The sequence below is a fragment of the Lithobates pipiens genome, unplaced genomic scaffold (genome assembly GCF_037356315.1).
Source record: "Lithobates pipiens isolate NorthernLeopardFrog02 unplaced genomic scaffold, aLitPip1_a1.2 Scaffold_16, whole genome shotgun sequence".
Lineage (NCBI taxonomy): Eukaryota > Metazoa > Chordata > Amphibia > Anura > Ranidae > Lithobates > Lithobates pipiens.
The window spans coordinates 596,394,169-596,420,113 of record NW_027507748.1 but is presented as its reverse complement, the minus strand read 5'-3'; the positions used below and the strand labels follow the sequence as shown (position 1 = coordinate 596,420,113).

At 44.4% G+C, this 25,945-nt stretch overlaps 1 protein-coding gene across 1 annotated transcript in view; it reads right to left on the bottom strand.

The window, feature by feature from the left end:
* Positions 1–25,945, bottom strand: part of ATM (ATM serine/threonine kinase) — a 299,675-nt gene that overhangs the window by 144,376 nt on the left and 129,354 nt on the right. The window contains exons 26-27 of the mRNA XM_077483959.1: positions 5,455–5,698; positions 3,867–3,991 (exon numbers count right to left, since the gene is read on the bottom strand). Of these exons, the coding sequence (XP_077340085.1) occupies positions 3,867–3,991; positions 5,455–5,698 (369 nt within the window). The remainder of the gene's footprint in view (positions 1–3,866; positions 3,992–5,454; positions 5,699–25,945) is intronic.

The following is a 25,945-nucleotide window of genomic DNA, read 5'->3' as shown; positions in this document are numbered from 1 at the left end:
TTGTGCGGTCATGCTACAGTGCACCACAAATAGATCTTTCTTTTGGTGGTATTTGATCACCTCTGTGGTTTTTAGTTTTTGCGCTACAAAACAAAACAAAAAAAAAAAAAGCAAAAATGTTTACTTTTTGATATAATAAATATCTCACAAAAATATATAAAAACACTTTTTTTTTCTCTCAGTTTAGGCCAATATGTATTCTTCTGCATATTTTTGGTAAAAAAAAAAAAAAAAATTGCAATAAGCGTATATTGATTGGTTTACACAAAAGTTATAGCGTCTACAAAATGGGGGATAGTTTTATGGCATTTTTATTATTTATTTTTTAGTTGTTTTTTTTACTAGTAATGGCGGCGATCTGGGTTTATCGTGACTACGATATTGCGGTGGACACATAGGACACTTTCGACACTATTTTGGGACCATTCACATTTATACAGCGATCATTGCTATAAAAATGAACTGATTACTGTATAAATGTCACTGGAAGTGAAGGGGTTAACACTACGGCGCAATGAAGGTGTTAAATGTGTTACCTAGGGAGTTATTCTAACTGTAGGGAGAGGGGACTTACAAGGGAAGGAGACCGATTGGTGTTCCTCTGTACTGGGAACACACCATCGGTCTCCTCTCCCCTGACAGGACATGGATCTGTGTATTTACACACACAGACCTGCTGTTATCAGGCAAATTGCGGGTGCCCGGCAGACATCGCGGCCACTGGGCACGTGCACCGGCTCCCGAGCGACATGGGGGGCGTGCCCCCTAGACGGCCGGGAATCTCAGGACATCATATGGCGCGCGCCCAGGATGGGAGATCCCTCCTGCGGACGTCATATTACTATGGGCGGGGTATGAAGTGGTTAAAGTGTATGTAAACCCCAAATCTATTTTCTCACAAGCTTGGCATCATATGCCTCACTGTATACAGTTCTTTTTTTCCGCAAGTAAGCTATTTTTGTGAGAAGTAAATTATTTTTACCTGAAGATACTGTCAGTAACATCAATCCTGCTGCAGGCTAATACAGTTATGCCACTGTCTCTTAGTTAGCAGCAGCATGTACAGTGCCTTGCCAAAGTATTCGGCCCCCTTGAACTTTTCAACCTTTTGCCACATTTCAGGCTTCAAACATAAAGATATAAAATTTAAATTTTTTGTGAAGAATCACCAACAAGTGGGACACAATTGTGAAGTGGAACGAAATCTATTGGATTTTTGAAACTTTTTTAACTAATAAGAAAATGAAAATTGGGGCGTGCAAAATTATTCGGCCCCCTTGCGTTAATACTTTGTAGAGCCAGCTTTTGCTGCGATTATAGCTGCAAGTCGCTTGGGGTATGTCTATCAGTTTTGCACATCGAGAGACTGAAATTCTTGCCCATTCTTCCTTGTAAAACAGCTCGAACTCAGTGAGGTTGGATGGAGAGCGTTTGTGAACAGCAGTTTTCATCTCTTTCCACAGATTCTCGATTGGATTCAGGTCTGGACTTTGACTTGGCCATTCTAACACCTGGATACGTTTATTTGTGAACCATTCCTTTGTAGATTTTGCTGAATTTTTGGGATCATTGTCTTGTTGGAAGATAAATCACCGTCCCAGTTTCAGGTCTTTTGCAGACACCAACAGGTTTTCATCCAGAATGGTCCTGTATTTGGCTGCATTCATTTTCCCCTCAATTTTAACCATCTTCCCTGTCCCTGCTGAAGAAAAGCAGGTCCAAACCATGATGCTGCCACCACAATGTTTGACAGTGGGGATGGTGTGTTGAGGGTAATGAGCCGTGTTGCTTTTACACCAAACATATAGTTTTGCAATTTTGGTTTCATCTGACCAGAGCACCTTCTTCCACATGTTTGGCGTGTCTCCCAGGTGGCTTGTGGCAAACTTTAGACGAGACTTTTTATGGATATCTTTGAGAAATGGCTTTCTTCTTGCCACTCTTCCATAAAGGCCAGATTTGTGCAGCGTACGACTTATTGTTGTCCTATGGACAGACTCTCCCACCTCAGCTGTAGTTCTCTGCAGTTCATCCAGAGTGATCATGGGCCTCTTGGCTGCATCTCTGATCAGTCTTCTCCTTGTCTGAGCTGAAAGTTTAGAGGGACGGCCAGGTCTTGGTAGATTTGCAGTGGTCTGATACTCCTTCAATTTCAAAATGATCACTTGCACAGTGCTCCTTGGGATGTTTAAAGCTTGGGAAATCTTTTTGTATCCAAATCCGGCTTTAAATTTCTCCACAACAATATTACGGACCTGCCTGGTGTGTTCCTTGGTCTACATGATGCTCTCTGCGCTTTCAACAGAACCCTGAGACTATCACAAAGCAGGTGCATTTATACAGAGACTTGATTACACACAGGTGTATTCTATTTATCACCATCAGTCATTTAGGACAACATTGGATCATTCAGAGATCCTCGCTGAACTTCTGGAGTGAGTTTGCTGCACTGAAAGTAAAGGGGCCGAATAATTTTGCACGCACCACTTTTCAGCTAAAAAAAGTTTAAATTATCCAATAGATTTCGTTCCACTTCACAATTGTGTCCCACTTGTTGGTGATTCTTCACAAAAAATTTAAATTTTATATCTTTATGTTTGAAGCCTGAAATGTGGCAAAAGATTGAAAAGTTCAAGGGGGCCGAATACTTTCGCAAGGCACTGTAAGTCTGCCCTGTGAGCTCCTTCAGTTGGACATTTGGCTGCTTATATGATAAACCAGAAAGGCAGCCCAGCAGCCAACTGATGAAAAGCACATTGCAGGCTGACAACTTTGCAGCTAGTTATGAGGCAGTAGCTTATTACTGTTAGTCTGCAGCAGAAACTGCTGTTATTGGCTGGATCTCCAGGTAAGAAACTTTGTAATACAAACATAAAATAACAATTTACTTAAGAAACTTTTACACAGTGAAGCATAATGCCAAAAATATCCAAAAATATATTTTGGGTTTATGCACACTAAATGGAATGGTAAATACCAGTCTTAGAAACTTTTGAAGAAAGCAGTCACAGTGATTTCAAAAATGCATAGTAGTTATGAAGGCAGGGGTGATTTACTAAAACTGGAGCATGCAAACTCTGGTGCAGCTCTGCATGGTAGCCAAGCTTCTAACTAAAGCTTGTTCAATTCAACCACCCCCTCTATCACCTCTATCACCAATAGATAGATTCATGCATTGCATGAATCTATCCATAGAAGCCGCTGCCACCCCCTATTAAGGCGCCCGACCCCTTTTGGGGCGCCTGAATTACAGCGGTGGGGTCTGTTTTTGAAGAACCCCATAGGCTCTAATAGGGGTCAAAAATGTAAACAGAGAGCGCCATGCTTGGCGCTCGCAGTTCACCCAGCTGTGTTAGAAAAGCGAATGAATATTCGCTTTCCTAACACTGAACCACCTCTCCGCCAATCAGGTGCTCGGGTCTGTTACCCATCACCTGATAGGCGTCCAATCACAGCGCCTGTCTTTTCAGCCAATCAGGTGCCCAAGCATAGGAAAGGACGGGAGGAGAAGACAATGAGGAAATGGAGGTGCATGGAGGACACCGTGGGGGTCCTAGTGGCGGCGTTCGATGGGCACACTGGCAGCATTTGATTGGCACAGCGAGGCAGCAATTGATGTTTTTTTTTCAGAATTTTTCAGTTTGTGCCCCCCCCCACCACAAAATTTGGAGCACCAGTCGCCACTGGCACAGCTGCACCAAATTTTGCACTCTCCAGTTTTAAGTCAACCCCATGTCTAGTAGTTTTTCAAAAGGTATTTAACTATACTTCTATTGTGAGCACTGTGGTTTTGTCCCTGCTAAACAATGACCCTGAAAATGTAAAAAAGCTCAGTGTTTCTGCAAAAACTTCCTTATCATATTTACCCATAGAACTGAGGACCATCTGTGTTATTGTTACTTGAACTTTTATCACTTGGAGATTCATGGAGAGTCATCAAGAGCTCCACCACTATATCTGGCATATTCTGAAGGAACAGGTTGTCTATTTGCTGCAAAAAAATCAGAAAAAGATAAAAAAAAAAAAAAAAACTCTTGCATCTCTAATACTGCATAATAAAAGTCCAACATTTAATGAATATTAATAATTAATAATAATGTCTCCCGCCCTTCAAAATCAGCAATGTAAAAAGGCCTTATTTCACCGTCAGTTCTGGACAAAAATAAAGTACCGTATTTATCTGGGTATAACACGCACCAGCGTATAACACGCACCCCAAGTTTAGGAGGGCATTTTAAGGAAAAAAGTTTTAGGAGGGAAGTTTAAGGGAAAAAAACTTACATTTAAATGCCAATCAATGCAGCCTTATCAGTGTGCATCTGCAGCCTTGTCCATCATTGCAGAATGATCAGTGTCATTTGCAGCTTGCCCAGCGCGGTTTGCAGCTTTACAGTGTCATTTGCAGCTTTGCAGTGTCATTTGCAGCTTGGCCAGCGCCGTTTGCAGCCTTGCCCATGTTTAAATTTCCCGCCGCCGAGACAGACCGAGCGAGCGCCGCCGAAAAAGACAGAGCCGACTTGCTCGGCTTCCACTCGTAGTCCCGCCTCCCTGCTGTTTCTCTAGCGAGCGCTGCCGAAAAAGACCGAGCCGTCTGTACTGTGTATTCGGCTGGGCTCCGCTCGCAGTCCCGCCCAGTATGGGCGGGACTTCGAGCCGAGTACACAGTACAGTCGGCTCTGTCTTTTTCGGCAGCATTCGCTAGAGAAACAGCAGGGAGGCGGGACTACGAGCGGAGCCGAGCAATCGGCTTGGTATTTTTCAGCCGCGCTCTGTATTTTTCGGCCGCGCTCGGTATTTTTGACTCGCAGACAGTGGGGATCGGCGTATAACACGCACCCACAACTTTCCCCCGATTTTAAGGGGGAAAAAGTGCGTGTTATACGCTGATAAATACGGTAGTTCCTGCAGAGATCTTCCTGTGAAAAAAATCACTACATCACTTCCCTCAGACAGTAGCACCACCTTCATCACCTGTCACTAATGCTGAGAAAGTTAATGAAATAGACCCTGGAAGACTGCATATGGAAAATATAAAATATGGATAAGGAAAAAGCTAAATTAGGAAAGCATGTGTGTGCGTGGACTATTTTTAACTTTCAAAATCTGCATATTTTCATTTAATTTCATAGTCTCCATTTCACATATCTATCTGGCTATTCTTAGCTGTTCTTTTAAAAAAACAAAAACAAAAACCAGTGATCTGTTTACAACGCCCAAGCTCAAATGTATGCATACAACCGAGTAAGTGACTTTTACCCTGCCCCTTTTGCTTTCTTCAGAGAAGGCCCTTTAGAAGAGAGAGAGACTAAAAGAAAACAGCTTCTGCTGTGCTCTTTGAAAGCACATAAGGGTAAAGTTTTATATAAATAGTTCAAAAAGACATAAAAGATCTGTTTAACATCCACAAATGAACCTAAAATTATTACAGATTCCTATTAGGAGTATCCACATTACCTGTTTACCGAGGCAGTTCTCATCTTGTAGCAAGTCATAGACATCGCTCGCAACTTTCCTCTTCTTCCTATCAGAGTCTCCAGAGCAATCGGAAACAAAGTATGGCAGAATATTCACCAAAATTCTGGGAAAGCAAGCACCCAACAGGACCTTCCAGTCCTCTTCAATGCACTGAGCAATGGACTTTACCTCTTCAAAATCACTCCGAATGACCAGATGTGGAATTAGCATTTTGTAGCATGACCTGAAAGGAAATTTTGATGGCTCAATTCACTATTAAATAAAAATACAATTTGGGGAAGGGGTGGGGGGGGGCTGGTTTAGCAGAAGAAATGGAGGCAGCCCGATTCCATTGCTCTCTTTAGTTTCCCTTCATGCTCTGACCATCCTGCAGTTGTGGGTGCTCAAACACACCCTGATCCGCTGCCTGAACATTGTGCACCCCACTGCTCCTAGCCATGATGAAAATAAGACAGGAGACAGAGAATGGAGCAGATGACAAACTGGCCCACTTCCAGCTGTCTGAAGTTTGTGCCCAGAGCATGTGGCTTCCTCCTCTATACACAACTGGAAAAAACATGCCATTATCCAGCACCACCTACTGAATCAGCTTTCACCTCCTCTGCTTTCCAGGTTAAGGTAGAGAATATTGTTATTAATGTGCCTGCTACTGACATTAACCCTGAACAGTTAGAAGCTACAATGTCACAGAAAACGGAGGAAATGTATGATTTAAAGACTGCCTTAGTATCACATACTGAAAGTTTTAGGATTGACCTATCCCTGGTAAAACAAGATCCTCAGAATTTGTGTAAAGCACATTTCATGCTGAAACCTGTATCAGTAATGTTGAGGACACTCTTCCCCCCCATGGGTCACTGATACAAGAGCATTACAAAAACATTTCTTAGCCAGGGTGAACTTACTTGATGGTTTAGAAAATCCTTCCAGACACAGCAATCTACACTTCCTAGGTTTTCCTGAAAGGTGCCACTTATGTGCTTTTCTCTGGAAAACAGCCTAAAGGAGAACTCAACATCCCTGGTACTCTCCTCATCTTTTATCACTGAATGGGCTCACCAAATGCCTTTACAGCCTACTCTGGTTAGAGGAAAACTAAGATCCTTAAAATCAAAAGTTTTAAACTTCCTGGACAAATATGCCATACTGTGAACAAAATGTTGAAGATCTATCACAGTATTTGGATCACCATTTTCCTTGGCTTTTCATCTGATGTGCAACACAGGCGAGCTAGGTTTACTACAGGTAAAAAAATGACTCCACAAGAAAGGAATGACTTATGTCATTATATACCCAGCCAAGCTAAAGACCCTGACAGGTCAATCTTCTTCACATCCTCTACTGAAGACTTGGTCTAGGTAGGTCAACAAGAAGCCCTACCTCAACGCGAATGTCAGCATTGCCAGAACGCTCCCCCAGATGACTGATATTTTGCTATACATCCTCACGGTAATAGTGAATCTCCCAGTAGCTCTGCTTTCAGCTCCATGCTTTCAGGAACCACCTAACCCTAATTCGTTTTTTTTTTCAATCCATTTCAGAGCTACCTGTTGAGAAGAACTGCACCGTTTTTTTTACTTGCATGTTATTCATTATCCTTGTTCTCCGATTCTCCACTGGGTGGTGCTATTATCTTCTGAATACATATTTTGTCTACAAGAGGCAGACATAATTTTTATTTTTTTTTTGTAATTCCTTTATTGAATGCCAGAAGAAATAACAGGCACATGGACAACAATAATAAAACATACAGAATTTCAAAACATAAAACTTTCAGTAGTACCCAGGTGGGATATATAGAGACCACCCCCAATATAGGCTTAAACTAAACATGAAAACATTCCCGAACCGGGGGCTAGATTCCCCTCTTAAGACCTCCAACACCAATTAGGCAATCCGATCCCACCCAGGTGAGCAGTAATCATCACATGGCCATGCATTACAGTGAGATGCACAAATTTTTGTTATTTTATAAAGAAAGGGAAGAGGAGGGAGATGGGCCGGGACCCAATCGGATAGAGCATACATTTGTTGAAAACTGGTCATTCCCAGGGGAGCCCACAACCCACCGCTGCCTACCTGGACTAGCCGGCAGGATCTAATCATGAAAGACAAAGGACTGAGGAGGCGAAACGGTAAGGGGGAAGGGGTTACGGAAGAAAGGGACTACAGGGAGGGAGGGGGGCCAGGGAGAAGTGAAAGGAGATCAGAACAGAGAGACAGACCAAGTAGAAGAAACAAAAGAAGAGGCTCCAGGCGGGCTGAAGCGACAAAGGCTAACATAAAAGAGCAAAACAGGGACTGTGAGCGCCACCAGACCGCGGAGGGGGGGCCGGAGCCAACGAACAGAGACCCTCTCTCAACGGGCATTTAAAGCTACCACCCGGAGGTAAGCCTCTGTGTCGGTGAAACGTTGCCAAGGTCTCCAAGTCTCACGAAAGGCCTCCTCCCTATTATGAAGCGTCGCTGTGAGGTCAAGGCAGACATAATTTAATTTTTCCTATAGATCTCCTGTAGTACTGTGGACCCCCTATACCTGGCTGATTTCCCATCTCACATAGCCACAGAGGAAACCGTTTACGCCCACAGGAAATTATTCTCTCCTTCTCAAGGTCACATATTTCTGTCTACATCCTGCATACACAATGTATTTTAATGTAATAACATATCACCTCTCCATATACAACGCATACAAACTCTGTTCTTGTCCTACCATTATATCGACTCTCTACTGTTGAACTTTTACAATGATAGTCCATGTTACTGAACCTATTAGCGACAGCAACGCTGAGCTCTCCCGACATGCTTTCCTATGATTCATTTAATGATAATATTTTCTCCGTTTTATTGAGGGTTCCTATGCTCATTCATGTTGGGGCAAATAAACGGGGTAGGCAGGGAATTGTTACTTTTTTAACAGTTGGTATGAATTCTGTGTCCTTATTTGCTATACATAATATTTGGAATGTAAAGTTGGTGACCCAAACCCATCCTTTTAGCATTATTACAGATTTCTATGTCCTGCTGTCTGAAGGTGGTCTCTCAGAGGTTTGAAATTCTTTTTCAAGTGGTCTTTAATTTTCTCCTACCGGATAAACCCCATATTGTTGTGTAATGTCTATATAAAATACATTTAATTAGAGCCAAACTACTGTTGCTTAAAATATTCATAATAATAATTAACCACTTCAATACTGGCCACTTTCCTCCCTTCCTGCCCAAGCCAATTTTCAGCTTTCAGCACTGTCGCTTTTTAAATGACAATTGTGCGGTCATGCTACACTGTACCCAAACAACATTTTTATAGAATTTTGTTCCCACAAATAGAGCTTTCTTTTGGTGGTATTTGATCACCTCTGGGGTTTTTATTTTTTTCTAAACAAATTTTGAAAAAAAAAAGTATTTTTTGTCCCGTGATGTGGAGTACATCACGGGACACAGAGCAACCATAATAATGACTATATGTGTTATACACCACCTACTGGTGGATGGACACTGGCAGATAGTCAAACAGGGAGTCCTCCCCTATATAACCCCTCCTACACAGGAAGGACCTCAGTTTTGTAGCAAAGCAATAAATATCCCCAAAACGATGGGAGGGACCTCTGTATCCCATGATGTACTCTAAGAAAATGATTTTACAGGTAAGTATGACCAAATGAAATGGGATTTTTGTACTCACCATAAAATCCTTTCCTCTGAAGTTCATTGACGGACACAGCTCCTTTAATTCTTGACCTTGGGGTTATCACGCCACCTTCAGGGGAGGACTAGGCAGAACATGTAACACATGTAAAAGCAGCAAGACTGCACAGCACCGCCCAAGGGGCGGTCCCTCTGGCTATAACCCCTGCAGCTCAGTTCGTCAAAAAGCAGTACAAACATAAATAGGAGGGGTGGGTGCTGTGTCCATCAATGAACTTCAGAGAAAAGGATTTTACGGTGAGTACAAAAATCCAGTTTTCTCTTTCGTTCATTGATGGATACAGCTCATTTAATTCTTGACCTTAGGGATGACCCCAAGCAGTGTCAAAAAACGAGGGGTGGAAACAGCAAAACATAACTTCAACCACAACAACGGGAACACCTCAACAGAGGAGTCGCCATCTTAAATGGCCGCCATCAAAACCAGCAGTCAACTTGCGCATCAAAAGATGCGTTTACAACAAACTAGTAACTTAAAGAAAGTGTAATTGCAACCTTACACAGCTGTCTGCAAAACCTTTGTGGCCAAAGCAAGCATTCGAAGATGCTCTTACGTCAACTTTGTAGAACTTATTGAAAGTGTGAATGGACGACCAAGTCGCTGCCCTACACACCTGGGAGACAGACGCTTGATGTCGGAAAGCCCAGGAGGTCCCAATTGCTTTGGTGGAATGAGCCGTGACAGGAAAAGGGGGCACCTGCCCCTTTAAGGCAAAGGTCTAAACCCTGATCTGTCTGATCCACTGAGAAATGGTGGATGACGAGACCGCCAGACCTTTTTCCAGACCAGCCACCAAGACAAACAGAGTCTGACTTCCGGAAGGGAGCAGTAGCAGACAGATACACTAGTAAAGCCCGGACGACATCCAGGCAATAGAAGGCAACCCCTTTTGGGTGTGTCGGCTTAGGACATAAGGAAGGTAATGCAATGTCCTCATATAGATGGAATGCCGAAAACACCCTCGGAAGGAAAGAGGGCTGCGGACGCAGCACCGCCTTATCCTTGTGGATGACCAGGTAAGGAGACTTGTATAACAAGGCCGCCAACTCAGAAACACTCCTGGCAGATGTAATAGCCACTAGAAAAACTCCTTTCTGAGAGAGTGTTAACAAGGGAATCTCCCTAATGTTCTCAAATGGCGGTTTCTGAAGTGCCGATAGCACCAGATTCAGATCCCATGGAGGTAGCGGTGGTCGAATCGGAGGGAGTACGTGCCGGACCCCTTGCACAAAGGTACTCACCAATGAGTGAGTCGCAAAGGGGCATTGGAAAAAGACAACCAAGGCTGATATCTGTCCATTGATGGTGCTTAAGGCAAGTTTCTGATCCACTCCTCGCTGCAAAAACAGCAGGATCCTGTAAACTGAATAAAGAAAACAAGATAAGGTCTGGCGTCACCGTTAACACACCTCCACCCCTGTAATATGCAACATAAAAAAAAAAAAAAGAGAATTTCGCCCTGGGACTTTAGATGAGGTGAGCACCACTAAGCCAATAAAAGTAACAAAAGTACAGTATATGTTTTAATTCAGTAAAAGTATTACAAGCATATTGTCAAAGAAAGCCCCTTAGTACAAGGTACATAAAACTGGATTGGATAAAATTGGTAGTAGTAGTACAATTGTGTATGAGCAATCACATAACATAACATAAAACATACAAACATCAGGTGTACCCGACATGTTTCGCTAGTCCCAGCTCGCTCTTCAGGGGTAGATGTGTACGAGTTGTACCTAAGGTGAAAGGATACAGTTTGGTATATGGCAAAAACATGGTATTTTAAGGCCGAGGGTAAGAGGGGCCTAATAATTAGAGGCCCCATACTCACCACTACACATAGCTGAGCCAACAAATGTGAAGTCTTCAGACAGTGGCAGCAAATGTATCACCAGGGAGCTGAGGAGGCCGAGCCAGAAGAAACCCTACACACGGCAGATTGGAGGGAAAGCGTCACATGGATGGGAAAAGTGTATCCCTATTGGTCTCATCTTATCTGGAGTAATAGGTAAAATATAAGAGTAGTAACATGGACAATTCTATATATAATATATAAGACTAGAGCCATGAATGGCATGGACAAAGGACTATAGGGAAATGTGGTAAAGAAACACCAGAGAATGGCATGAGTGGAAATAAAGAAGGTAAACAAAAATAGATGAAAAAGAAATGAAGTGCAAATATGGGAGAAAGTCAATGTGGTCAAAGACGAGCTACAGGTGAGCACTTGAGGAAAACCAATGAGTGAGTGAGATAGGTGTATAATTGCATCAGTGGTAGATTCCAATAAGGGGCATCCACAGGCATGAGTGTTCAGTGAAAGAAAAGCTGCAAATGAATCCATGCAGTGAAAAACCTCCAAGTTATATCCAGGAAGGGCTCAAGAGGCTCCGCCTCCAACATCATGTGTGGATGACAGGAAGGTGCACAAGCACTCCTATAGGTCATCCAGCTGGTACAATGCGTGCAGCCGTAACAACGCCTCAAAATCGCAGACATTGAGCAGCTGGCGCATGCACATGGCGCCGATGTGTAGGTGGCCCCACCTGCACAAAAGAGCAGATGGGGGCAGCAGGGGAAAAGAAATCCCCCTTTGTACTCATCGCAGCTCCCAAAGCAGAAACAAAGCCGCCAACAGCAAGAGACAACACATCAAATGGGTAGGGATATGAGCCTTAAATTGAATGGTGTATTAACCAGTACATTATAATGACATAGAATGCAAGTATAACGCATGTATTAGCAGAGGTGACAGCAGACCAGTTTTGGGCTGTATGGGCGTCTTCCACCCGAATTCAATATAGAAAACAAGATAAGGTCTGGTGTCACCGGTTAACACACCTCCATCCCTGTAACATGCAAAAAAAAAAAAAAAGAGAATTTCGCCCTGGGACTGGTCTGTTGTCACCTCTGCATCTTATTGGAATCTACCACTGATGCAATTATACACCTATCTCACTCAGGTATACTCATTGGTTTTCCTCAAGTGCTCACCTGTAGCTTGTCTTTGACCACATTGACTTTTTCCCATATTTGCACTTCATTTCTTTTTCATTTTTTTTTTGTTCACCTTCTTTATTTCCACTCATGCCATTCTCTGGTGTTTCTCTACCACATTTCCCTATAGTCCTTTGTCCATGCCATTCATAGCTCTAGTTTTATATATTATATATAGAATTGTCCATGTTACTACTCTTATATTTTACCTATTACTCCAGATTATCTGACATAAACCTTTATGTTTACAGTCAATACTAACCATGGACATAGTGAGACCAATAGGGATACACTTTTCCCATCCATATGACGCTTTCCCTCCAATCTGCCGTGTGTGGGGTTTCTTCTGGCTCGGCCTCCTCAGCTCCCTGGCGATACATTTGCTGCCACTGTCTGAAGGCTTCACATATGTCGGCTCAGCTATGTGTAGTGGTGAGTATGAGGCCTCTACTTATTATTAGGCCCCTCTTACCCTCTGCCTTAAAATACAAAGTTTTTGCCATATACCAAACTGTATCCTTTCACCTTAGGTACAACTCATACACATCTACCCCTGAAGAGCGAGCTGGGACTCGCGAAACATGTCGGGTACACCTGATGTTTGCATGTTATGTTATGAGATTGTTCATGCACAATTGTACTACTACTACTACCAATTTTATCCAATCCAGTTTTATGTACCTTGTACTAAGTGGCTTTCTTTGATGGCAATATGCTTGTAATACTTTTACTGAATAAAAACATATACTGTACTTACTCTTGTTACTTTTATTGGCTTAGTGGTGCTCACCTCATCTAAAGTCCCAGGGAGAAATTCTCTTTTTTTGTAAACTGAATAAGTGCGTGGATGCCACCCCATCTCCTCACACATGGAGATGTAAGCCTTCCATGTACGATGGTAAATCTTCAGAGAAGACAACTTCCATGCCCTCAGCATTGGAAATTACCGAGTGACAGAACTCGGTCCTTTAGCACCTGGTTTTCAACAGCCATGCCTTTAAAACCAGCGATGGTAAAGCAGGATGAAGTATCGGACCTTGCACTAGAGGGTAGTCTTGCAGAGGTAGCCACCAAGGAACATCCACCACCAGTTGTACTAGGTCGGCGTACCAAGGATGCCGAGGCCAATCTGGGGCAATCAGAATTACTGGAATCCCCTCAACCTCTACTCTACGCAGCAGACATGGTAGAAGCTCGAGTGGGGGGGGGGGGGCATAAATCAGCCGATAAGGCCCCCAATGGAGCCACCAACGCATCTGGCGTGTCCTTCCAGGGCTCTCTTGTCCTGGACACAAACCTCTGCACCTTCTGATTGAGCAGAGAGGCCAAGAGGTCCACATCTGGTGTGCCTCACCTTAGGCAAAGGAGCTTGAATACCTCCGGATGCAACCACCATTCCCCTGGGTCCAGCATCTGATGACTTCGGTAGTCAGCCTGCCAGTTTTCTACGCCAAGGATGAATATGGTCGACAGGGCCGGCACGTGCCTCTCTGCCCACTGGAGGACGTGAGTGACCTTCCGTGCTGCAGCTGAGCTCCTTGTTCCTCCTTGATGGGGGATGTATGCCACCGCCGTGGCGTTGTCTGACTGGATCCTGATCGGACACCCTTGTAGCCTCATTGACCATGTGCAGAGGCAAAGTCTGATCGCCCAAAGCTCAAGCACATTGATTGGCAGTTGGGATTCTTCCCGCAACCAAAGGCCCCAAGCTGACTGTACTGTCAGCACTCCCACCCCAACTGGTCAGGCTGGCGTCTGTTGTGATCACCGTCCAATTGAGAGGAAGGAACGATCTCCCGGACCAAAGGGCCGGAGACCCCAGCTCTTAGAGAAGGGAATCTCTAACTGGTTTATCCAAATTTGACAATCCAGGGATAATGGAGATTTGTTCCATTGTGACAAAATCTTCTGCAAGACGAGTGTGAAATTGAGCATATGGCATCGCCTTGAAAGTGACTACCATGAGGCCCAGAACACGCATGCAGAAGCGCAGCGACGACCACCTGCGGTTCATCAACAACTTCACTGTGGCGTGAAGAGTCTGCAGCTTGTCTGAAGGGAGAAAAACTCTTGCTTCTCAGGAGTCCAACAGCAAGCCCAGGTAATGAGTCAGCATTAACACCGACTTCTTTAGGCTTAGCACCCAACCAAACTCCCGGAGAGTCTGCATGGTGATCGCTACATTCTTCCTTAATTCTGAGGCGGAAGCTGCTCTCAGAAGGAGGTCGTCTAGGTAACCCACAATGCCTGAGGCATACGAGTACATGTAAATATGTGTCCTGGATATCCAGGGAGGCCAGGAAGTCCCCCTGATGGAGTGCAGCGACCACGGAGCGAATGGATTCTATCCTGAACCTTTGCACTTTCACAAAGCTGTTGAGGGATTTAAAGTCCAGGATTGGACGTACCCCTTCCTTTTTGGGCACTACAGATTGTAGTAGAATCCCTGAAATCTTTCAAGCGTTGGCACAGGTGCTATAACCTCACACAGTAGCAGGTCCCGTACTCCCCCGAACAGGGCTTCCCGAGGAGCTTGAAGTAGAGGTGGGTTGGAGGGAAAAATTCTGTTTGGTGGACAAGAAAGAAACTCTTGTATCCCAATAAAACCAGTTTGCAAACCCACCGGTCGGACAGTAGAGAGGTCCACCGGGCTGCAAACTCCCGAAGGTGACCTCCCACCGAGAGTTGGGCGGGGGCAAACCTTCATGCGGTAACATTTTTGTTCGCAGACTTGGTTGGCTTGCGAAACCAGGGACATTTTTGTCCTTCAGCAGGCGCCTTGTCGGACTGGGAACGCTTACCTGCTGACCCGGCAGAAAAAGCAGTTTCTGAGTGGAAAAAGAGGGCCCTTGCCTATGGCGTGGCTCCTTACCCTTCCTGGACTGTGGGAGCAACATGCTCTTCCCACCGGTAACATTTTTAATAATGTCATCCAGCTAAGCTCTAAAAAGCCTCTCACCTTGGAAGGGCAAATAAGCCAGAGCTTTTTTTAGATGCCTGGCCCGCAGACCAGCATTTCAGCCAAATCAGGGCCTGTAGCACCACTGCTGATACTGATGCTCTAGAGAGCAGGGGGATCATATCCAGGGCCGCATCACAGACATACTTAAGGCCATGCACTAACTGGTCTGCCAACTCCACGCAGACCGGGGGAGACGGTTGCTTCTCCAATTCATGGAGCCCATTCAGTAAGCATCTGCGACACCAAGGCAGTGGCCAGCACAGGTCATAACGTGACTCCACTACCGTAAACATGGACCGAGCCACTGCTTCCGTCGGCAGGATCCTTGAAGGCAGGAGTCGCTTCTATCGAGGTTACTTTATTTAACCTGGATAACGGGGAGGTCAACAACCAGAGGAGACGTCCATTTTTTCGGGAGGCTCTCCTCAAAGGGGTAATCTCCATTCTTCTTGGGACTGAAAAGGGCCGCAGCGGACTTCCCCATTCCTTGTAGATGAACTTATCAAAATAAGTAAAATACGGAAACACCTTAGGCGTGTGGGCCGGTATGCAGGACCCAAAAGGGACCACCACCTCAGCAGAGGTTCCTGCTGCATCCTGTATTTTCAGGGTATCCCGCACCGCAGTGATAAGTGCTCCTACTAGTGCTTTACCTGCGTTAACCCGAACACAGAGTCATTCTCACTGTCCGAGCCTGAATCAGAGCTCTTCCCAGAAGACGGGGGGGCAGGGGGCGTTTTTTACCCCCCCCTTGCGCCTGCACGCCACTTCCACCCTGGAAACAAAGGTCTCCAGGGCCACCGACAAAGCGTCCATAGGCACCGCATTTTTTGCAGGTAAGCCGGTTGCAATGACAGGGATGTCTGGGGAAGAATCACCAGCTTCTGACGCCATGTTGACCCTCACTCGCCTGTCACAACTTGGGGACTTAAGGCAAGGAACACAAATCCCACCCTCCTAGCTGCTCAGACTGAGGGGCCCCTCCGCAGCAGCCGCTGACCGCTCTGTCCTGTTTCAGTCACAAAGTGCTCAGAGTGAAAACCGGGCTCTTGTGAGGTACACAGACCTAGCACTAGAGGTAAAAACGTGCTGAAGCTACAAGAAAATGGCCGCCGGGAGTCCTTAGTACAAAAATCACCAAGAAAACGTCCGCCTAACCTTCTAGAAAATGTCTAACAGCCATACACTGCATAAGATTACAGGAAAATGGCGATGGCACCTCACAGCGCAGTAGTAACAACTATGAAAACCAAGATTAAGACGTGGGCTAAACATCCACTGGGTGTTATGGGCCGAATAAATTTGGTAAAAATGATTATTCTACCCGGGTTCTTATATGTGTTTTGGCACTCCCCTGTATATCTACCCTTGAAACTGTTTAAGTCCATTGAGGCCCTGCTAAATTCCTTTGTCTGGGGCTCACAGCGTCACAAAAAATTAATCTTGCGGTAGTGGATATACTGCTGGGACAGGATTCTCGCAAACTGATCTCCAGTATCTATACCCTCTTAATTAGACCCCCAGCGATAGTATTGACAGAGGATCTCAGAGGGCGGTGGGTAGAGGACGTGGGGGAGCTTGAGGATGATGAATGGGAGGAAGCCCTGGACAATGGTAAAAGGGCCTCACCTAAACTTTCGGACCGATTTACGCAACTAAATATTCTACACAGAACCTACATGACACCAAAATGTATAGCCAAATACAAACCTGAGTACAGCCCCCTTTGCCCCAGGTGTGGTAGCCCACAAAGTACTTTCTTCCATATCCTGTGGTCTTGCCCGCTGATCCAACACTACTGGTCTCACATAATACGATTTATCCGTGACGAAATGGGGTCACCCCTGGCACTGTGCCCTAAACAATGTCTTTTAGGAGTCTTTCCTGATCCGGACTCGGACAAGTACCACAAGATATTTTTGCACGAATCTTTATTCATGGCTAGACTGTTGGTGGCAAGAAGTGGCTGCAGGCTCAACCCCCCACACTTCAGGAGTGGATGGCAGCGATTAACAATCCCATATAAAAAAGAACGTTATGCCCACAGGGGCTGTCAGTCCAAATATAATAAGGTCTGGGATGCATGGTTGAATAATGCCACCACATGTAATGAGAGTCCCTCATAGAAGCTGAGGGACCCTGTATATGTGGCCCAGAGACTGTCAGGACTGCGCTGCGAAACAACGCCAAGGCAATTTGCACCCAATCTGTAGATCTAGACTTCCCCCGCTATTATGCTGTCTAAGCTTAGGAATATAGGATTACCCTCCAAAGTATTTTTTTAAACAAATAATTTGATATGTTGGCAACCTATGTTCCCCCTGCCACGTACCATGTATTGTTTATAATACTATGGAATGTTATAATACTGTCTTTGCTGAATATTGTCTGTACACTTTTTTTTTTTTTGATTTCAATAAAACACCACATTGTTTGTAAAAAAATCTTGTATACAGTCACTTAGCCCCTCCAAGAGCTTGCATACTATTGATGTTAGGCTAACTGGTCTGTAAGTCCCAGTGATGTATTTTGGGCCCTTTATAAATGTTGGTGCTACATTGGCTTTTCTGCAAACCGCTGGTACCATTCCAGTCAGTAGACTGTCAGTAAAAATTAGGAATGTATGTTATACATTACCGGTCTGAAATGATTATTAATAATAAAAGTAGTTTAAAAAATTAGGAACACAGAGACCAGTTGCTGACCCGACTCATGGGGAGCTGTCTGTGAGAGAGGGGAGGGACCCGATGATGGCGCTAGTGTGAGCAGATGGGGGCGGTCCCGCCGATCAGCTGGAGCGGCGTGAGGGGAAAGGACGCTGAGCTCCATGAATGAAGCCGCCCGGTCCGTACTATCCCATCCCACCCACATCCTTAAACATACGGCCGGTATAAGCAGGAGAGCACAACCCCAGTGTGCCGGGGCTCTAACCGGCCGGTAAAGAAACCGCTGATTCCTCCCTCCACATCCTTGTATTGCGCTCGCTGTGCCTGCATGAGACCCAAAGAGGATTCGAGCATAGCCTTGCTCCAGGACCAGGCGGACAGACAACTCAAATCAAAGCTTCAAGATGACCCTGGTGTACTGGAAGACAGTGGAGCTATAAGTGGACACTCTCTGCTTTCTCTCCTTCGGAGGCGGTATGGGCAGAGGAGCGATATACGGAACGTAGACTAAGGACTGAGCACCCTATAAGACTCTTCTTCCTCCCCAGGTATTTATCTTTGTTTTTTGTTTATTTTGAACTACATATGCTGAATATATGCAGAATTTCATCCGAACCTGACCTGATTACCACCTGTTTAACGCTCACGGAGACCCGGGCTGGTGAGACTCTGGGAAGTGAGGAGTGGAACAGCAGGGGCTCAGTGAACTGATGCCAGAGAATTAAATATTGAAGATCAAGATGTAAACAGGATTAAATGGAGTATAATTATAAATGACTTGCAAGATGTTATATACCTACAAATTGATGAATCTGTCCCACGTATAAAGTATAGCGGTTGATCGCCGAAATGCTAAGCGGGACAATGTGTGGCCCTCTCTGTGGAAGCGCACTGTAAATCTCATCTTGATTTCACGCGAAATCGCAGTAAAAGCAAGGACGGGAGGGTTCTCCCCGCTTAAAATCACAGAGTAAGCGAGAGTGGATCTGGGGCTGGAGCTTTCAGCGCAGGGCAGGTGACACAAGCAAGGAGAGACTGAACAAATAATTTTTTTTTTTTCTTTTTAATAATCCTGGGGAGGCAAAGGACAAAAGGGGGGAACATGAGGGGAAGAAATCAAAAGGCGAATGAACCAAAAGAGAATCTTAATACAAGTACGATTCAGAAGTACCTGAAGGAAACAAGTTTAAAAAGCCCCGGAATAGAAAAAAAGCAGCAGGGGGTAAAGGAGAAGAAGAGAGAAGTATCCAAGACAGCAGGGGCCCCGGGGGCTAATTCAGGGGAGGAATCGGACTCAGATATGGATGGTAAATTGAGGGGACAGAGGGATATCTCTCAAATCCCCACAAAAAGTGAAATGTTGGAAATGTTCGCCAAACTTGAAAATACCATCAAAGTAGAAATTTCAAATGTCAGGACGGATATGGGCCACTTACTGAGGAGAGTGGAAGAGGCAGAGGAACTAACAGGAAAACAGGCCCATGAAATATTAGAACTGAAAACGCAAGTAAGGAAATTGCAAACGGATCAGCGGGACATTCTGTACAAGCTGGACGAGCAAGAAAACCAGAATAGACGGCAAAATCTGAGGGTCAGAGCATTGCCTGAACAACAGGGAGAAGATTTGGGGGTTAAGATGGGAAAAATGTTCAACCCCATATTGGGAAGAGGAGTAGGAGAGGACTTAAAGATCGACCGGGTACATAGGGTGAGGAAACCCCCAGGCTTGAGGGAAGAGGTCCCGAGAGACGTAATTATAAAATTTTGCCACTATGAAGACAAAGCCAAGATATGGAGCAGGCTTAGGGGGCTACCCCCGTTACAATATGAAGGGGTCTCTTTACAGATTTTCTCTGACCTGTCGGCAGGAACACTGGCCCGGAGGAGACTTTTAAAACCTTTATTAGAACTATTGAGAGCGGCAAATATCAGATACAGCTGGGGATTTCCTGCGGCCTTACTGGTCCAGAGAGATGGAAGAACATTCAGATTAAAATTCCTAGACGAGCTGGAGGTTTTCTGTAACAATCTAGGGATCCCAGTCCCAACGATCCCCAAAGTTCCCTAATGGACTTACATAATGGACACTGATTCGGGGAGTCTGACTTTTTGATGGTCTATTACTTGCTGCTTTACTCCTGTTTGTTTTTTGTTGTTTTTTTGTTTTGTTTTTTCTTCCCCCTTTTTTCTGGGGTGGAGGGGGTGGGGGGAGAGAGGGGTGGGAGGATGGAGGTAAGAGGGTGGTGGAAGGATCAGGTGGGACCCCGGGACATCATACCGCATCTGCGAGGGGACCCCCCCCCCTTAGGGGAAGGTGGTAGGGGGGACCCAGACACGGGGGGCCGTGGTCGGAGTCGCGCCCTAGTGGGAAAAGTCTGCAGAATGGAGGAGATCCTCAGCTGCAGAATAGAGGTCAGGAGTTGGCCAGGGGGCGGGAGGGGGGGAGGATGGGAGGTCGGGAGGGGGGGAGGTCGGGAGGGGGGGAGGTGTCTTGAAGAGTCAACCAAGGTAATACATAACACGTTTCACTCCCGACCGGAAAAATATAGATGATAGATGTAAATTTCTTGTCATACAATGTAAAGGGTCTGAACTCTGTGGCTAAGAGGCACAAATTGTTAAAGGAACTACAGCAGTACAGAGCAGAGGTGGTATTTCCGCAGGAGACTCACTTGTCTCAGGATTCAAATATTAAACTATACTCGGTTAATTATCCAAACTGGCTATATGGGGATTTGCCGATAAAGAGGGCTAAGGGAGTGGCAATAGGGTTCGAGAAAGGTATAAAGTTCACAGTGATGGACAGGATGACAGACCCTGAAGGCCGTTACCTGTTTGTAAAGGGAAAATTAGGGGATAAGATTCTCACCCTAGCAAACATATATTGCCCCAACAAAAACCCTATAAGATATCTGAAAATAGTATTGGGGAAGTTAGAGGATTTTAAGATGGGGGATGTTGTCCTCGCAGGAGATTTCAACTTTTGTATGGAGCCATCATGGGATAGTACGTCCCGGGCTAGGGGGCTAAATATGAAGGCACGGAAGATGATTAAACTTTGGTTGAAACAACATCAAATGATGGATGTATGGAGGTTGCAGCATGATAAAATAAAAGATTATACCTTTTTTTCCCCCGTGCATGGGACGTACTCCCGGCTGGATCACATACTGGTCGACCATAGGCTGTTGGATCTAGTGACGGAAACCAAGATTGGAATAGTTACACTGTCAGATCATGCTCCGGTGTCAATGAGGATGAGGATACTCGGAACGCAGAGGCTACCGTTCACGTGGCGCCTGAACGAGAGCCTCTTGCAGGATGAGAAAATTGCGGAGGCAGTATTAAGGGAAATTGAATTTTATTTCTCCGTTAATGATACAGAGGAAATTTCCGGTGCCACTTTGTGGGAGGCACATAAAGTATACATTAGGGGTATCCTCATCTCCATGGGCACAAGGAAAAAAAAAGAAAGACTAGAAAAAGTTGAAAATCTAAAAGAAGAGGTTTATAAACTAGAACAGGCCCATAAAAAATCAAGGGGGCAACAGCAGAAATATTTCCATCTATTGGTGACTAAGAGGGATGAACTTAAAGATATGATGGAACAGGACTCAAAGAGGACATTGGACAGGAGAACCAGAGAGAGGTATTACCTGGGAAATAAAATAAGTAGACATCTAGCTAGACAGTTGAAAAGGAAGAGTGGGAATAATTTTATCGATAAAATACAAGACAAGAATGGGAAGATGACCCACACATCCAGGGAGATATCGGAAGTGTTCAAGCAATATTACGAAGCACTGTACAACTTAGGCCAGAAAGGGGCAAAAGATGTAGGGAAAATAGACAAAATTAAGGAATTCCTGAATAAAGTGAAATTACCGAGTTTAGATGAGAGCGATAGATGCAACTTAGACAGACCCATTACTGAAGAAGAGATCTATAAGGCTATGAAAGATACTGCCTCCGGTAAAAGCCCGGGACCAGACGGTTTTACGATTTCGTATCTGAAAAAATACAAAGAGATCCTGGTCCCCAAGCTTTGTAAGTATATGAATGGCTTAGGTAGAGATTTCGGGATGGGAGGAGAGGCCCTGCGGGCATCAATTACGGTGTTGCTAAAGGAGGGGAAGGACAGTACGCTTTGCTCTAGTTACAGGCCAATAGCCTTACTAAACGCTGACACCAAATTATTTGCCAAGGTCTTAGCATCGAGGCTGAAGGACAGAATGTCCGACCTGGTGCACACGGACCAGGTCGGATTTTTCCCTGAGAGGGAAGGTAGGGACAATGGAGTACGTTCGGTACTCCTATTACAGGCCTTAAAAACAAATGGGTCCCCAGGACTACTCCTGTCGATAGATGCAGAGAAAGCATTCGACAGGGTAGACTGGGGACTCATGTTTGAAACTCTGAAAGTGCTGGGTCTTGGACCAAGAATGATCCAATGGATCAAGGTGCTATATAATCACCCACAGGCGTCGGTAAAAGTGAATGGGATGTCTTCCTCCCATTTTCAAATGGAGAACGGCACCAGACAGGGGTGCCCTTTGTCCCCACTTTTGTTTGTCCTGTCCTTGGAACCGTTATTGGCCTCTATCCGAGAGAACCCAGACATAAAAGGGATCACGGTTGGAGAAGAAGAGCACAAACTCGCAGCATATGCGGATGATGTGTTGTTCTATATCTCCAACCCAAGGATCACGATTCCGAACTTGTTGAGGTTATTGGAAAAATATGGGGAATTCTCGAATTTAAAAATAAACCTCAATAAGTACGAAGTCCTAAATATCAACATCAAAGGACAGGAAAAGGTTAGACTCCGGGAGGAATTTAGGTTTCCATGGCGAAAGGAGATCAAATATCTAGGAGTCTACCTCTCCAACACTATCAAGAAAATCTATGTTAACAACTACATTCCTCTATTAGAGGAAACTAAGAGAGAATTAAAAAAAAATTCAATAAGTCACCTCTCCTGGTTAGGGCGGATCAATGCGGTCAAAATGGTTTTGACCCCAAAGATTCTATATAAGTTCCAAATGTTGCCCATATCTCTCCCCCCAGTATTCTTCAGGACATTAAAGGGGTTGATCTCAAGGTATATCTGGCAACATAAAAAACCAAGAATTGCCTTCGCGGTACTGAGCAGAGAAAAAAAAAGGGGGGGCCTTGCTATCCCGGATTTTAAAAAATATTATAACGCGGTGGTACTTACACGAGTGGTGGAATGGGGAAAAGAGGTAAATAATAAAAGGTGGGTAAGTGTGGAAAAGGCAATGAGTCAAGCACAGTTAGGACGAATTATTTGGAACCCTCCTCAATATAGGTCAGTAGGACTAAACACACACTAAATAACACGTATCGCACTTAGATTATGGGATAGAACTCACGCACAAAATAAAAGGAGTTAGAACTCACCTTTGATTTTTTTAAAAGACAATGATTTTTTTATTCCGGGGAAGCAGGAGGTGGGGGGAAATTGGATAAGAAAAAACAATGCACAAGTAAAAGATATTATTTATAGAGGTAAAATAAACACGTTTCAAGCACTGAGGTTGAACACGGAACTTATGCGGATAGATACCTGGAGGTACCTTCAGTTAAGACATTTTATTTCAAAATTGCCCCATCCAATTCGGAGTGACGAAGATTATAGGCCTTTCGAGCGGCTTTGTCTTAGAGATAAATCAAAAAATAACATAGGTCGAATCTATAAAATTCTATCAGAGGGGGAAGGTCGGGATGGTCCGCCCTATATTAAAAAATGGGAAAGAGAGCTGGGGACTCGATGTTGTTTACAGACAATGGAGAAAATAATTAAATTAACGCATAGTGCGATGGTTGACCATAAGATGACTGAGTTAAATTATAAGTGCCTCGCAAGGTGGTATGCGACCCCAGACAAACTGGGTAAATTCGTAACCGCGCAATCCCCAGAGTGTTGGCGGGGGTGTAAGATAATAGGAACCATGGCTCACATCTGGTGGGATTGCCCGATTATTAAAAAGTATTGGAAGGAGGTGTTGGATCTAATAAAAGTTGTAACAAATAAAGACATAGCAGAAGACCCCTGGACTGTATTGTTTCACGGGACCGAAAGCTCTGTGAGGCAATATATGTCCTCTTTAATCCCCATACTGCTCAGTGCCGCGAAAAACCTAATCCCTAAAAAATGGCAGGAGACGGACAGTCCTAAAATACGGGACTGGATACTTCGGGTAAATGAAATACAGAATATGGAATGCCCAGAGGAAGAGGGGGAAGAATTGGTACCTAGAGAGGGGCGTAAGGATAAATGGGTAGCATGGATAGAATTTAAAAAATCATGGAGGTATGTAGAAGAAATGGTAAAATAAAATCGGGTATGATATACATAGTGTTGGCAAGGGTGGATATAACTCCGAACCCACTGCAAGACGGGGAGGGGGGGGGGGGGTTGGAAGAGGGATAGGAAATGTTAAGTTTGTACGATTGTAAAAGATTTTAAGAAAATAATGAGATTGGGATTGAATGTACTTTCTTTGTATTTTTTTGTCTTATTCTATTTGTAAGAAAAAAAAAGAAAACTAAATAAAGAATAAAAAAAAAATAAAAAAAAAATTAGGAACAATGGTCTGACAATTACATGACTGAGCTCCTCCAAGTACCCTTCGGTTGCAAGACATCCAGTACCGGTGATTTATTAATGTTAAGTTTCCCAAGTCTAATTCTAATTCTGTCCTCTGTTAGCCATGAGGGTGCTTCCTGTGACGTGTCATGAGGATAAGCACTGCAGTTTTGGTAACTAAAGCCCCCCTGATTCCCTCATGAAGACTGAGGAGAAGAATAAATTCAATACCTTCGCCATCTCCCCATCCTTTGTATCCAGATGTCCTTCCTCAACCTTTCTAGATTCCAAACCATCAACCACCAATCTTTAGCTGTGCAACACCCCGGGAACAGAGCTCTGAGGCAATACAAATCCTGCATCTTCAAGTTCCAGACGGAGAGAATGATTCTATAAATTGCCCATAACTTTTGCTCCAGGACCCAACGCAAGGCAAAGACTGGCCCGACTAAGGAAAGAGTGAACCAAATCAGAGACCGCTCTAAAATCATATGGTCTGAGATACCCTCAAACACAGCAGCCTCAGATGCCTCCCTCACTTAGGAGGAAAACGTGGGCTCCCATCCAAGTACTAACCAGGCTTGACATTAGGCGCCACAGTGGCTCAAATCACCCTGATGCCATTGGTCCAACAGGAGATGTGAACATTGCCAGACCACTGAACCTGAGGACGGTGTACCTGCCTCACCCTTCTAAGTCATTTAGCTAGTCTAAAAGATACATAATAAAGTGACTGTATTAGACAAACTAATACGCAGTTCCACAAGGATGCTGGCCTAGACAATGTTGGTCTACCGCTATACAACCCCATGCAAGTATGCAGGTATACAAGTATTCTTGCCATTCATGCATTTATGTATGCAGCTCAAGGCAATAAGCACATATGTATGTATCCCTAGACAAATAAGCACAAATGTATGTAGCCCTAGGCAAATAAGCACATATGTATACAGTTTAATGTAAATCAGCCCATATATATGCAGTTGAATGCAACTAGGCATATATGTATCCAGTTCATATGAAAACCTGGCAGCTTGCATTTAAAGTGGAAGCAAACCCATTAAATTAAACAGTTTCAAAAACAGTAACATTCCTGGCATGCCAGAAATGTAACTGTCACATTGGTTGTGCTCTCAACCAAACGGTTAAATCATCCAATGGCTGGTATCATAACTGATCACATGTGCAACAACATGGCAGTTGAGGATTAAACAAAGGTCAAGATGGCAGCTTCCTTGGCCGAAAATGATAGGAAGATTTACTTCCACTTTAAGCAATATGCATTTATGGAGGCATGCATTTATGGAAGCATGTAGGTATGTGCTTAGGCAAAACACAACAGCGCGTGTCCATGCAAACACACATTTACGCAATACGTGCCCATGGAGACATGCATTTACGGAATAAGCAAGCATGCATTTATGAAACGTGTTTATGCAACATATATTATGCAGTGTGGGCTGGGGCCCTCTGCAAACATGTGCCTATGCAAGCTTGTGTTTATTCAAGCAAGCAAGCACGTGCCTATGCAA